Source organism: Haemaphysalis longicornis, unplaced genomic scaffold, assembly GCF_048455015.1.
Source record: "Haemaphysalis longicornis isolate Haplotype H1 unplaced genomic scaffold, Haemaphysalis longicornis Haplotype H1 scaffold_5, whole genome shotgun sequence".
In the NCBI taxonomy this organism is placed as follows: domain Eukaryota; kingdom Metazoa; phylum Arthropoda; class Arachnida; order Ixodida; family Ixodidae; genus Haemaphysalis; species Haemaphysalis longicornis.
The window spans coordinates 20,929,370-20,944,044 of NW_027526385.1; the positions used below are offsets into that span (position 1 = coordinate 20,929,370).

Below are 14,675 nucleotides of genomic sequence, written 5' to 3' on the forward strand. Positions count from 1 at the left end.
GCAAAAAGGGTACAAAATGTTGAGTGCACCCTTTTAGCACCTTAAAGGGTGTTAAAAAGTTTAGTGTGCATGGCAACACACTGGAGTCAACAAACAGACAACAAACTACACGTAATAAAACCACAACTGGGACGCTACATAACTAATTGGTTGTAGGGTTTAACGCACCGACGCAACGTAGGCGATGAGGCGCGCCGTAGTGGAGGGCTCCGGATTAATTTTGACCACCTGGGGATCTTTACGTGCGCCGAAATCTCATACACATGGGCGTTTTTGCTTTTCGCCTCCGTCAGAAAAGCGGCCGCCGCGGTAGGGAATCGAACCCGCGACCTCGTGCTCAGCAGCGCAACGCCTTAGCCACCGCGGAGGGTGACGCTACATTACTGACTCACACAACAGATACACTGAAGTCGCCCTGGCTAGGCTGCGGATAGGCCACACATATGTGACGCACACCCACCTGCTCACTGGAACTTCGGGACCCATGTGTTGCAGGTGTGGGAAGAACCTATCCGTTGTCCACATACTAATCACATGCAAGGCATATGACACAACACGACACAAACATTTCCCTGAATTATACAGACGATACATTCCTTTGCACCCATCATACGTTTTAGCTGACGAACCAATATTCTCTAGTCAACGTGTTTTTACGTTTTTAGCTGAGGTAAACTTTCTGCAGCTCTTGTCATATCACGTGTAATCATCCTGGCCCTATTCACCAGCCATCTCCATTGTCTTTTGTTTTGCATCACCTTTACTTTTAGTCACATGTTTTAGTGTTTAGGTTCTCATAAAATTTAGTAACTTTTTCTTTGGCGCGCTTTGCCGATAGTCGGCCTTGTGCCAATAAAATCCAACCATCATCAAGGAACTAGGAGATGAATTGCTTGCACGTAATCGAAAGAAATGAGAGGATTATTTTAATTCACCTCTTCAAAGGAGACTTGAGCGTGATGGTACATGCAATGAAAACGGCCATAAAAAAGCTAGGCGCAGATGTGTGCGTTTCTGAAACTGCCAGCAGTAAACGGGATTTCGTGCAACTCCTCGAAAGCATCGAGAAGTGGGACGGGGGCCTGAAGTCCAACTCAGTCGCAGAAATTTGCGACGCTGTTTGTTTTCTGCTAGGTCAGTTGTCGACGTCCCAAGAAAAAGGCAGCGGCGACTGCATTCGTTTTCTGAAGCAGCAGGTCACTTTACACCTAGCACGAAAACAGCGCAGACGCTACTCGGCTGATTTCATCGTGTTTTGCTGCCTTCTCTTCACAATATCACCCAATGCGTACGCTTACATGCGCAGTTATGGAAGCGGCACCTTGCCACATGCTATGAAAATCAGGTCAGTGTGCTCGTCATATGTTCTGAGCCCTCTACAAAAACATCCCAGTGAAACATTCCTTAGCTACATACCGAGGAGAATTTGTGACATAAAATGCGACCAGCGGTTTGCGACCGTAATGATAGACGAAATCCACATAAAACCATACTTTGATTAAATCGTGGGTAATATTACCGGCGATGCTGGCCAACGAAGAACAATGTGACTTTGACGCCTAGGAAAATGGTCACACGAGTGAAACACTGCTAAAACACATTGTGCCGTGCAGCACGAACGTTTTGCTAAAGAACTTCTGTGGCAAACTGAACCACAAAGTTCTCGATTCGGCCGATAAGTAAAAAACTAGACTGTGTAAATAAATTTATCGCTCCTATAATTTTCTTTGCTTTAAATTTCTTTTAAAGTACACGCATGCTCGTTCTTGAAGGAAAAAAGTTTCCGCGCTACGCATCTGCGCCAGACCCGCCCTTGAACTGCTCTCCGATGTTTTGCGAAGCGCTTAATCATGTGACGTCCCGGAAAAAGAGGTAAGGCCTTTTCCAGTCGTTGTTTCCTTGTTGCGGGACCCTCCTCTCCACCGCCAAATGGCCTCGTGCAAGTCGCTTTGCACTGGCACCACATTCGCCTTTGTGGTATCTGCCTGTGCTGGTATGGCCCTGCTCGCCGCTTTTTCCGTCGTGTTCATCCTCGCTACAACGGCTGCGAACCCGACGCCAGCTCCCCAGGTGAGACGTAGGCCAGTGCGTAGCCAGGGGGGGGGGCCCACCGGGCCCGTGCCACCCTCCCCCGAAATGTTTCGTGCCAGGCTGGGGTGCGGTTCAAGAAGCCTGAAGAACAGCCTGAAGTCGCCTGCAGTCGAGGAATTACCCTGCAGTTTTAAGGACATTCTTGTTCATATAAAGCTGATAACAAGGGCTACGTCAACGTCTGATTCCTGTGCCCGCTCCAAATGCTGTGCAGGGGGATTAAAAGAAATACCAACAACGGAGCACACAGCCTCCGACGCATGCCGCACCGTCTACCTGGACTGTCAGAAAACTCCGCGCATGCCTAGTTCTTTCCGAGCATTTGAGAGTGCGGCCTACTGTTAGGGTAAATGCTTCGCAATAAAGCGACGCGGGTCATTTATTTTGAGGCGTCTTTTTCTGCTCTGTCGCCAAAGAGCATCCTGTTATCTACTACGTTCGAGAGCCATGCGAGCAGCAGGCTGATTGCAGCTAGCATGATGCCCTTCAACGATCGTTCTGCTCAGTGACGACGCAGCGTGAAAAGGCGCCCAGATGTAAACAACCTGCGCCGCTTCTTGGTCAAGCATTTCCATTAAACGTAGGCCCCACTCTCCAACGCTATAGAAGAAGTGCGCATGCGCGCAGTTTACTGATTTCGCAGCCAGATGATGCAGCATGTGTCGGAGGATGGGCGCTTCCGCTGTTCGCATTTCTTTTGATTCCCCCTGTACATGTCAACATTTACAGCCCGGCTGCATTTCGCGCCGGATGCACCCAGCTGTGCCGGAAACCTGCCGCGAGCCGATCGAGGCAGTCCCGCTGTTTCGCTGGCGGAAAAGCAGAAAATCCTGACGTAGTCCAGGCTTTAGCGTGTGATTAATTGTCTTTGCACTGGTACAAAGTGTAATAACATGACCGAGCATATCACTGTATTTTGTTCAGTCAACAATGAATCCTTTATATGTTTCTGTTTCTACAGACATCGCATTTCATATACTATTGCAGTTTCATAATTTATGAAAAGCATTGCTCTGCCCATCTTGTATTTCCTCCACATCAGCAAAACTGTACAATTCTCTTTATTGCGGAACTTTTTCTTTCTGGCACTATTCCATTGTTTCCTTGACCTCCCTCTTGGTTAGAATCAGCATCACGTATTTGCTTAACCAGACTTCTACTGAAGCCATGCCTGTTTGATTTAACGGCTAGAAATAGAATGAAACTTAACAAACGCGCAACAAGCTATACATTGAACAGCAGTGCAAGAAGGTTTTTCGCTAAGCGTAAGTTTACTATTCACGTACTAGCACAAAAATAACAAAAAGGTCATTACTTAAGTACGAAGACGCACGTTCGATAGTTTCACCGCCATAGTATACGAAGCTGCCGCACGTACTTTATGTGCAGCTTTCCCGCTCATGGCAGTCCTTTTAACAGCGATTATCGTGTATTTAGTGTAATTGAAAGTAATTTTGCGCTGCTAATAATTGGGCGGAGAACTTGCTTTGCGCAGAATTTCAAGTCTTGCACGTTTTGCGGCTAGGTTCCTGAGCCATGGAATCTATCCCATACAAATGCATGGGGAGTAAGATTTGACAGCGAATTGCACATAAAATATTCATAATCCTGGAAAATTCTTCTAGAGTTTTCATCTCCACGTTGACGTCTTGCTTTGTAACAAATATCTTTTTTATGAAGTAGTCTGAAGATATTCTGAAAATATCATTTTCCTGAAGTGGTTTCCCTAGGTTCCTGAGAGGTCTGAAGTTTGAGCGAGAGAGCTGGGTATATGATATGAAAGGGAACACCAGAACGCGTAGAAAACACCCTCACACCCACCTATAATGATACGCAGCGGCCGCCGTCGGAAACGAAGTGGAAAGGGGGACGCTGTTCTAACAACTGTCCCTATTCCTGCCGTTCGTCTTATCGGCTGTCCGACGATACCATATTATCGGCGAAATGACGTAGGCTGCTCCTTTGTAGGAATGCCAGCGCGGTGCTGGTGCCAACAGTTAGTGGAAGAGAGCCCTCATTTCCCCCTTTGTTTTTCACAGCGCTATCCGCGTATCACTCCGAATCTGTTTCGAGGCTGTTTGCCACGCGTTCCTTTGGTCCCTTTCATATTGCTCATAATAGTACCGTCCAGTGTGATTCGAAGGTTATCGCGGGAAAGCTACTCTTTCGAATAAAGCAGTCAGAACGCCAGCTTTAGCAAATCTTCCACTCCAGATTCGTTATCGTCGGCGTAGATAAAGGCAACCATGTCTGTGCTTGATAACAACGAATGTAAAGCTTGAAACTCAATGGGGGGCAAGACAGTCGTGCGGGCCATTGTTGCAGCATGAAACAGCCAACAATGAAGAGTAGTGTGCGAAATCATGATTTTCATGGTTCTGAAACGAAGCCGTAGGCGGCCTACGGTTTAGTTCCGGAACCATGAAAATCAAGATTTCGCACTCTTGCCACTCTTGCCCAAGCGTGCCACCGGCCTACGAGGCCGGTGACACGCTTGGCCGCTCGATTTTGGCGCGATAACCTTCAAATCGTGCTCGACTGTACTTGATAGCTTATAAGAAAACTTACTAGTCCCTTTCCTAAAGGAAAATCCAAAACACGAATCTTGATTGTAAACACCCAGTGTTGGCCTCCACTTCCGCCTGACGAACTTCGGGGACCGCCCGCCAGTCACGAGCACACTCATGATCGCGCTCACGAGCGCGTGCCCGCATAACCGCCTGCTGTACGGATGAATGAATCACCCGTGGCCTACCCATAGACCGGCGAACGGGAATTTGGGTCATCATCATCAGCAGCATCATCATCACTAACCTCCTCAAGGTGTGCTTTACTGATAGCGTTCAGCGTAAAGCAATCGCATGGTGAAGTCCGTTATGTCAAGCTTCGTTTGAAAACAACGCGCGAGAAGCCTTGTCTACATATTTCCCCTTCCCACCTTTTGGTCAACCCCCCCCCCGCCCCCCAAGAAAAAAAGACTCCTGGCTACGCCCCTGGACGTAGGGGGCGACACCAGACCTCTTGGTGCACGCAACTATAAGTGCCTGCATGCACTCAGGAAAACGGCGCGAACAAATCGCCGTGCGGCCGGGGCGCGGAGTTCCCCGGCGTGCCCTCGCCATTTACTCTTGGTGCAGGTTTCCGACTTGTCGAACAGGCGGGGAGTAATGGGACGCCGTCGGTGCGTGAGCGCTGAGTGGCAAGTAATGCAAAGCTCCCTTTCCCATCAGCAAAATACAAGTTCGGTTCATTAGAGAGACTGCTTTGTCCTGATAACAGTGGTGCCAATTTTATCGGAAGCTTAAAAAATAGTGGCAATTTTTTTAAACAAGCATGAAAAGCATTGCTGACTCCCTAGCCACTTTCTGCCACTTTTTTCATGACGTCACAGAATCTTTGTGCGATTCGTGGCCGCCGCACGGAAAGATCCATAAGAGAGAGAGAAAAACGGGGGGGAGCTCTTCGATTTACATTCTCGGACTCACCGCGGACTCCCCGAGAAGCAGTCCGGCATTCAATTTTCCCATGTATTCCTATGGCTTCGGGGAATCCTCGGACTACCCTTTCACTATCCGCGGTGAGTCCCAGACTGAATCGAAGAGCCCCAGTATTTTATTTTAAAAAAAAGCACAGAGAGGTCGGCCTGATCGCATACTATACTAGTCTGTGTGAGGGCGGATGAAGGGGGAAAAGAGCATAGACAGAGGTTGACAGGTATGTGATTTTACATATAAGTGATCACACAGTAAAAAAAACTTGTTAATTCGAACTCGGTTAAATCGAACTTCCGGGTAATTCGAACTGATGCCCTGGTCTCGGTACCTGCATATTTCAATAGGGGAAAACTCGATAATTGGAACGCATCGCAATACAGAGCGGTTAATTCGAACTGGGAGACACTGGCTTCTATCGCAGAAGAAGTCGGTCTGGAGTGATTACAATGTGTCGAAATCGAAACCAAACCAAATTTACGAGTGATGCAAAACAATGAAAAAAAAACAGGGTAGCTCACGCGCTACGCTGCTGCGACAGCCTATTTCGCTTCCGCAGTGGCGCCGCGAGGCCGGCGCCGTTTGCTATTCAAGTTTCATGAACATTATTTACAAAATCGGCTGCCACAAACATCTAGTAGCGCCTAATGCACGATAACGAGACCACAGGTGGCTTTTTTGTGTTCTTCCCGCGTGGTGTGGCGTGAAGTCCATTTATTTTGACGCCCAGCCACTAATTATAACCCCGCCTAATTCGAACAATATTATGGTCCCCTTCGAGTTCGAATTAACGAGCTCTTCCTTTATAACTATATATTCAAAACGCCTATACATGTTAAATAGTTCACCACAACTGTATTGGGCTACAACCTTGTTGCCTCACCGCAGTTTTTTTAAGATTGCCAGCACTGCCTGGAAGGCCTTGTTTTAACATTACGGGTTTGGCCAGGACCCCAGCATGATGTTGTCAGACGATGCCCGATTGTGTAACCGGGCCAACGACGTGGCCAACTTCCCACGAAGATGCACGTAGGAGAGACAGTTTCACAGTACTTGTTCAATAGTCTCTGGTATGTGGCACGACTCACAGTCTGGGTCGCTCGAACCAGGGATGAGGTGTTGGTAGCTATTATTAAAAGCCGCAGTCGATGGAACAGCGACGAGTTGAACCCTGATTTCAGGTTCGGATGCCCCCAGCGACGAGTTCCTGGGGGCATCTGGAACCTGAAATAAGGGATCAGCCGCTGGAGCTTTCTGTGGCGGTGGTATGGGTGGGCCCAGCAATTTGTCGTGGCGTTGCGGAGAACAGCGGTGAGGAGGGATGTCGTGTAGAGTCGTGCGAGTGGAAGGTGCACGACTACTGCGCCTGCTGAAGCCTTTTTTGCCTTCGCGTCAGCCCATTCATTTCCCGTCAACTCACAGTGGTATGGAACCAACTGAAAAGTCGTAACCCTGTTGAGACACGTCGGCAGCGGCACGTCGAGCAAGCAACTGCCTGTGCCGCATGCTATTTCTTTCCGCTTCGTAGGACTGCTGCAACCATATCAAGAAGCTTCAACCGAGGACGGTGCGCATGCGCATTGCGCCTGCGAGAAGAGCCAGCAACGAGCCTCATCGACACGTCACCAGCATTGCACGGTGGCCAGGCTACTTAATGGCGAATTCCATTGGGCGAACAGGAGTAGTGGAGCGAGAAGCCGGAGCAGCAATCGGGAGTAACGGGGACGTGTGCTTTCGTTCCGCGAATGAAACATTCGCGCTGCTCCGGGAGCACTGAAAAGAGGTGGAGGGCGAGATGTCAAGAGTCATGTGACCAAACGTTTCCCGCGCTCGCTTCCCGGAGCATTTCGCGCGCTCGTGATGTCCGCACGCAGTTATTCCTCGCCAGTTTCGCCAGATACGTGCCGGTGGTTTTGTGTCTGCCTTCCGCATGGCGACGAATGAAGAAGCCGAGCGGATGTTCATGTTCATGATAAAGGGGTCACCATCGTGTCTCCCAAAAATTAGGTGCGAACGATAACAGCGTCCACCGTCTTTTCCAGGTACGACTCTACCTTCGGTCGCTGCTCCGGCGGAGTGAACAGGTGCTCGAACATAAACTCATGCAATGTCAAATCGTCGTCGTCGTCGCTGCTGCTGCTGTGCGATGATGAGCTTGCGCTTGAATCTGTGGTGCTTTCATCATCTAAAAGTAGCAGCAATTCCTCGTCCAGACGGCCGCGCTTAGCTGCTGCCGTACGCACTGAGCGACTACCGCGGTTGCTGGATTCCGCCATTTTTCTTCCGCCACTCGGGGATAAAACCAGAAGTGACGCAAAAGAGGTCACGTGACTTCCTCGGCGTTCCCTGTTACGCCGCCGCTGGCGACGGAGCACCGAGAACTGCTCTCGGCTGCTCTCGGCGCCACAAAAGTGCTCCTCATCGACCAATGAAACACAACGCCCCTGCTCCTGCCCGACCACTGGAAGACGCCAGAACTCGCGAGAGCACTTTGGGTGCAGTTAGGAGTGCTCCTGTTCGCCCAATAGAAAGCGCTATAAGAATCGGATCGTCGGACCCGCCATCCAGTCGGCAATGGCACCACGGTGCGGCCTCTCTAGCATCCACAGTGGTCCCGCGTAATTCGCGCCACAGCGCCAAATCCTCACATAGTGGTACGTGGCGTCTGAAAATCGTTGCATTTATCGTCATGGCAACGAGTGGAAAGCGGGGAAAGGAGGTTGGTGACGTCGCGGACGCTGCTGACATCATTTTTTCCGCGGCAGCCGGGCTGGGCCGCCGGGCGCCGGCCGCAGAAACCGACGCTAGCCCAACTTTCGCGCCGGCTGCTTCTCATGGGCCGCTCGGCAATGGCACCAGGCGCGAAAGTTGGACAAGCGGCGGCGATGCCTCGGAATGGCCGCCGCCCATCGTTTCGTATGTGTGTGCAGTAACGCGTTTAATATTTGAACGAAGAAAACATATAGGTAATAGTCCGCTTTCTGGTGTCGAATTGTTGTCTTTGTGGCGATATTAATTGGAGCGTTACACAAACATTCTTTTCGGTTTTCTTATATTCAAAAATTCATATGAGGACATCTTTGATTCGAAGTCATGAAAAAACATGCACTACTCTCATATATTGCATATACATGCTATGAACACAATCTCGGACTCTGAGTAAAATTATGACATGCAAATTTAGGCATACAAAAATGCACAATAGGAAAAATAAACGTGCGAGATATTCATTTAAATACAAAATAATTGAGTACGCAAGCAGAACTTCGAAAGTTTTAGTCACTATAGATTTTCTTTTCGCGCACACCTCGGCGGGAGAAGAAAAGAACTTGACAGGTCCCACTAAATGTATACTTATCTCTTGGGCTCGCCTCGAGACAGGAATATTCTTAGACATTCAAGAAATTCGTTTCAGTTCAGAGACACAGCAATCGGGAACCTATAAAATAAAAGAAAGCACGCACAGATATGCTTCAAGGCCAGCCTTTTTGGCCAGTTAACGCAAACTCTGAAAAAAAGCGTTAACCCGGACATTAACCTGCATACACTGCCGAGAAATCATCTTCGCACCAACAAAATGCAGTGAGAAAAAAAATCGCGCCAATCCACCCCGTGAATCTGGTTGGAAAGCAAAGCTGTAAACGGCGCCCATAACGATTACCCATGCGACGTCACTTTTATTCAGTCACATCGCTCCACAAATAGTAAAACCAGAGAGAAGTGAAATGCACTTAACCACACCATTTATTACTTCAAAGAGATATTCTTGGTAAGGTTAAATCAATGCGTGATGCATGAACGGTATTTGGTTGAATTGTATTGGTGTAGCACAAGAGTGGAAACTTTTTTTATACAATTAAAGTAAGCTCCAACCCGGTGTTAGACGATCTGACTTCTCCGTCTCTGCGCCACGGACGGAGGCGACGAGATTTGCGGCACAGAAGGAGGTGGAAGAGGAAGAAATATTTCTGTTCAAATTTCTGAACGGCCCAGAGTGCAGCCCTGGGGAGTGATTCCTTCTTCTGTGGGGCCCATATGCACTCCGCGCGGCCTGTGTTCCGTCCACCCGCTGAAGCTGGGTAGGTAGAGAGGGGCTGGACAGCAGCATCTCCCATTGCTCTTGTTGGGTAGTTGACAGAAAGAGAGGAGGGTGCTCAGGGCTAAAGTCGCACACCCCGATTACGGGGCGGAATGTTCCTAATACTGAGCAAAATTTACATTCAGCGTCGTAGCGATTCGGATGCATTAAGTGAAGACGCGTAGGCTGTGGGAAGGAGCCACGATTGTATGAGTCGTAGGGTAGTTTGATGTTCTCTGGAAAGGTCACGGTAAGGTGAAGGCACGGTCTGTCTCAGAAGGCGATAATGATGGGTTATCTCCCTGAACGTGACAAGCGGGTGACTGTCCTCGTGCACCTCCATAGCACGGGAGGTAAAAGCGCAGGCTTGTTGGGTGGGCGTATTTGTTGCCCTCTATTGAAGCGTGAGGGGGGTGTCCAGATGAGCTGGATGTAACCGTTTGGGGAGTGGTTTTTTAGCACGCGCAGTGCAGCTCAGGACACCCAACCCGACTCGTAATTCCAGTAGGCTTGCTGGAAATCGGTGAGTACCCTCCGAACCCATGGTTGAGTGAGAGCCAAAGTGATGGCTGCCTCTTCTGCTGCCGTCATTTCTTGGGTCCTTAGCGAGGTGCACGCAAGGAGGTTGGTTCTGGAGGTAGCCACGATGATGGCGTATTGCTGCCCTCGATATTTGCAGGCGTCTGTGTAGATAACTGCGGGATCCCCACCGAGGGCGGTGTGTAGCGCTTGAGCCCGTGCTTTTCGGTGACCCTCGTCATGTGAGAGGTTCATATTTCTACGCAACGGGAGCATCTTTAGTTTTAGTCGCCAAGAGTCTGGGAGTACGTCAAGCGGAGTGACATTCTGGGCTGCCCAGCCAATCTGGTGAAGCATGCGGTTACCCACCGCAGTTCTGAGTCGGACCTTCTGGTTTGAAAGATGGCCTTCTATCAGCTCTTCCACCGTGTTGTGGAGTCCCGTGCTAAGTAGCCTGTGTGTGGACGCACTCATGAGAAGACCAATGGTCTTCTCGACCACATTTCTAATCATTATATAAAGCATCTCTATGTATTCCTTGTCGAGAAGAAGACAGGGGGTTTACGTAAGTAACTCTCGAGAGGACAAAATTTTCAATTAATCGAAAGGTGCCGGATTCCTTTAGGCCTCGCTTCTGGGTGGCAACTCGCCTGATCATGTGTATGATTTGATTAATGCTGTGTTTGAGGCGCTGCAAGTAGACGTCACTCTTGGTGTTAGCCTCGAGATGTAGGTGCAGGATCTTGATGCTGGGGCTTGGAGTGATGGCCTGGCCATCAAGGAGTATTTGAATGTATTCCTTGATTTGGTGTGAGAGCGGACGACAAGGAGCTGTGATTTTTTACGTGAACACTGGAGGCCACAGACTTTAGCACATTGGCGTACTAGAAGTGAGATGTCACGCATTAGTGTGAGCTTCCTTTAATTTTTTTAACTCTTAGCACATGAGCAAGGTGCACACAGGGCCGCTAGACGGGCATGAGTGGTCGAGTGACGCTTTTAAGTGGCATTCAGCGAGAACGAAGGGGGTAAACCCGCAGATGTACTTGGTGAGTACACCACCTGTCTTCTCTGTCTTCGCGTGGGCTCGTAGCTAAATCGGCAAAACAACGGGCTCTCGCCTTGTTAGTCTATTAGTTCCAGGTTCGATTCCCGGCGGTGCCAGTAAATTCTTTTATTTGTTCGCTGGAGTTTTCTGGTGACACCAACGGTCGCGAAAGAACCCTTGGGGGGTAGAGGTAAAAAGCTTTGCTTTAAAAACTGTTGCAACACAATTACCACACTATTGACCACTCATTGCTGGATTATATCTGCGTACAAAAATAATGCGCAACCACGTCATATAGCACAGAACACAATCTCAACACAAATCAAACGCACCGTCTTTTCTTTTAATGGCCCGTGAACAGTCTCATTAACCGGGGGTGGGGGGGAGCAGGGAGGGGAGGGAGAGGGGGAGAGAAGGCCTGCAGAAAAAAAAACCGTTACTGTATTGTAAGCCGAATGTACCGTGCTCATTACTTCCAGATATCGGCTAGGTTGTCACAAGCTACTCTCTAGCTCGTGTCTGGGCCGCGCCTCTTATCTCATCCTGTCCAATACGGCATGACCCTTCTAACTTAGAACTATGGAACAGCAAGGCCACTCGCGATAAGATGACAAGGCGCGGGCGCGCACGTTAAATTGAAGAGAAAAGCCAGCACTGCTACTTTTGTTTTGTTTTGTTTTTAATGAGCGAAACGCTTCCAATGGGGGCTGCAGACAACGCATGTATTTCGGCTTGGCCTTCCATTGATCACTGTGCAAATCGAGTGGCATTGAACCCCGCGGTATTCGCCAGATTTTTTGGAGTGCTGAAGCAACGCTTGGCATCAGTTTTGCCGCAAATATATCCGTTTTTGGAGCAAGATGGCACAGGAAAAATTGGTCAGGGCACACCGCCCCCACACCAACAATCGCCATGGTAATAGGTACGAAGTCAATGACAAGAAGCGCGTACAGTTGAGCTTGCCTGCTGTGTGAGCAGGTGCAGCGTGATGACTTTGGAGGGGTTGAGGTGATTCACCAGAGGAAACGTCCAATGAAGTCTCAAACCGTCCTCGACCTGGGGCCCCAACCCAGACTCAAACCCACTGCACGAAACAACAATAAAAAATACATTGATAAGAATCCTGAATCGATGTTCAAGCAGTTACTAAGGCAATCATAAAGCGGCAATGCCGCCTCATATTCACCTTATGAGCAAGAGTGTGCGCACTGAACGCGCATTTACTTTTATTAGAACTTTTTGTACCTTCAAGGCTGGGATATATTTACACATTAGTTTCCACTCCAAGACGACTCACATGTGTCATTAACTTCCCGTTACATGCGCTAAGTATTTTGAAAACAGAAGAGTGTGATCGGTCGGCTTGTTTGGAAATTACTATAACTTGTACAAAGCTAATTTGCTTACCTGTCATCTTTGGAGGAGACGAGAAACTTGGACGAACTGTTTCGCCCTGTGTTGCTGCACCACAGAGCTGCGCAGGACTGGTGACGCTCCATCCTCCGCGGCCCCATATTTAGAATACATTCGAATATATTTTATATTGCAGCGAAACTTTCAGCCCGTGGAGACGTTGAGGCAACCCGCGCAACCCTTCGTACGCTTGCTCACTCACGCAAGCACCGAACTGGGCCACCCCGGGCGCCGAGGAAAAGCAAAAAACAAATATTGGCGCCGGTGAGCTGTTGCGCATGCGTGAGGAGGCGCGGAAGCATGCACGGTGTGGAAAGAAAGAAACGCCGAGGGAAAGGGAAGGGCCACGCCGCTGCACCGTGCCGATAGGATCGCCACAATTTCGGAAACCGAAACTAGCCAGAGTCACCGACCAGTGTTTAAACCTCTCAACGGGAGGTGAAATAGTGCAATGTGCGGTTTGAACATTCAGCCTGTTTTTGGGCAATTTTGCATGCTTGCATTCACACACCGTTTTTCTAGGCACCCTAACGATAGGGTGTCGTGGTAACACCCCAATCGAGAAGAAATACTTTTTAGCACCCTTTTAACGGTCGTAACTTCTTTGAAACTTAATTACATCCCTGAATTTTGTCACCCCCGAGATGGGGTGCCCGGGCAAAATTTGGGTGCGTGAAAGGTGCAAAAAGGGTGCAAAATGTTCAGTAGACCCTTCTAGCACCTTAAAGGGTGTAAAAATGTTGAGTTACACCCCTTAATTTGTGGCACCCTCTTGATTGGGTGCCGGAGCAATGTCTTGGTCCTTAAAAGGTGCAAAAAGGGTACAAAATGTTGAGTGCACCCTTTTAGCACCTTAAAGGGTGTTAAAAAGTTGAGTCTGCATGGCAACACACTGGAGTCAACAAACTACACGTAATAAAACCATAACTGGGACGCTACATAACTGATTGATTGAAGGGTTTAACGCGCCGACGCAACGTAGGCGATGAGGCGCGCCGTAGTGGAGGGCTCCGGATTAATTTTGACCACCTGGGGATCTTTAACGTGCGCCGAAATCTCGTACACACGGGCGTTTTTGCTTTTCGCCTTCATCAGAAAAGTGGCCGCCGCGGTCGGGAATCGAACCCGCGACCTCGTGCTCAGCAGCGCAACGCCTTAGCCACTGAGCCACCGCGGCGGGTGACGCTACATAACTGACTCACAGAACAGATACACTGAAGTCGCTCTGGCTAGGCTGCGCATAGGCCACACACATGTGACGCACTCCCACCTGCTCACTGGGACTTCGGGACCCATGTGTAGCAGGTGTGGAAAGACCCTATCCGTAGTCCACAAACTAATCACATGCAAGGCACATGACACAACACGACACAAACATTTCCCTGAATTATACAGACGATACATTCCTTTGCAACCATCATACTTTTTAGCCGACGAACCAATGTTCTCTAGTCAACGTGTTTTTACGTTTTTAGCTGAGGTAAGCTTTCTGCAGCTCTTGTCATATCACGTGTAATCATCCTGGCCCTATACACCAGCCATTTCCATTGTCTTTTGTTTTGCATCACATTTACTTTTAGTCACATGTTTTAGTGTTTAGGTTCTCATCAAATTTACTAACTTCTTTTTGGCGCTCTTTGCCCATAGTCGGCCTTGCGCCAATAAAACCCAACCATCATCGAGGAACTAGGAGATGAATTGCTTGCACTTAATCGAAAAAAATGAGAGGATTCTTTTAATTCACCTCGTCAAAGGAGACTTGAGCGTGATGGTACATGCAATGAAAACGGCCATAAAAAGCTAGGCGCAGATGTGTGCGTTTCTGAAACTGCCAGAAGTAAACGGGATTTTGTGCAACTCCTCGAAAGCATCGAGAAGTGGGACAGGAGCCTGAAGTCCAACTCAGTCGCAGAAATTTGCGACGCTGTTTGTTTTCTGCTAGGTCAGTTGTCGACGTCCCAAGAAGATGGCAGCGGCGACTGCATTCGTTTTCTGAAAGAGCAGGTCACTTTACACCTAGCAAGAAAACAGCGCA

At 49.0% G+C, this 14,675-nt stretch overlaps 1 protein-coding gene across 1 annotated transcript in view; it reads left to right on the plus strand.

Annotated features, from left to right (window-relative positions):
• Window positions 1-1,922: 1,922 nt before the first annotated feature.
• The window catches only part of LOC144137953 (uncharacterized), a 58,268-nt gene continuing 45,515 nt past the window's right edge, over window positions 1,923-14,675 (plus strand). Inside the window, exon 1 of the mRNA XM_077669992.1 lies at window positions 1,923-2,070. Coding sequence (XP_077526118.1) covers window positions 1,930-2,070 — 141 coding nt within the window. The 5' untranslated portion in view covers window positions 1,923-1,929. The remainder of the gene's footprint in view (window positions 2,071-14,675) is intronic.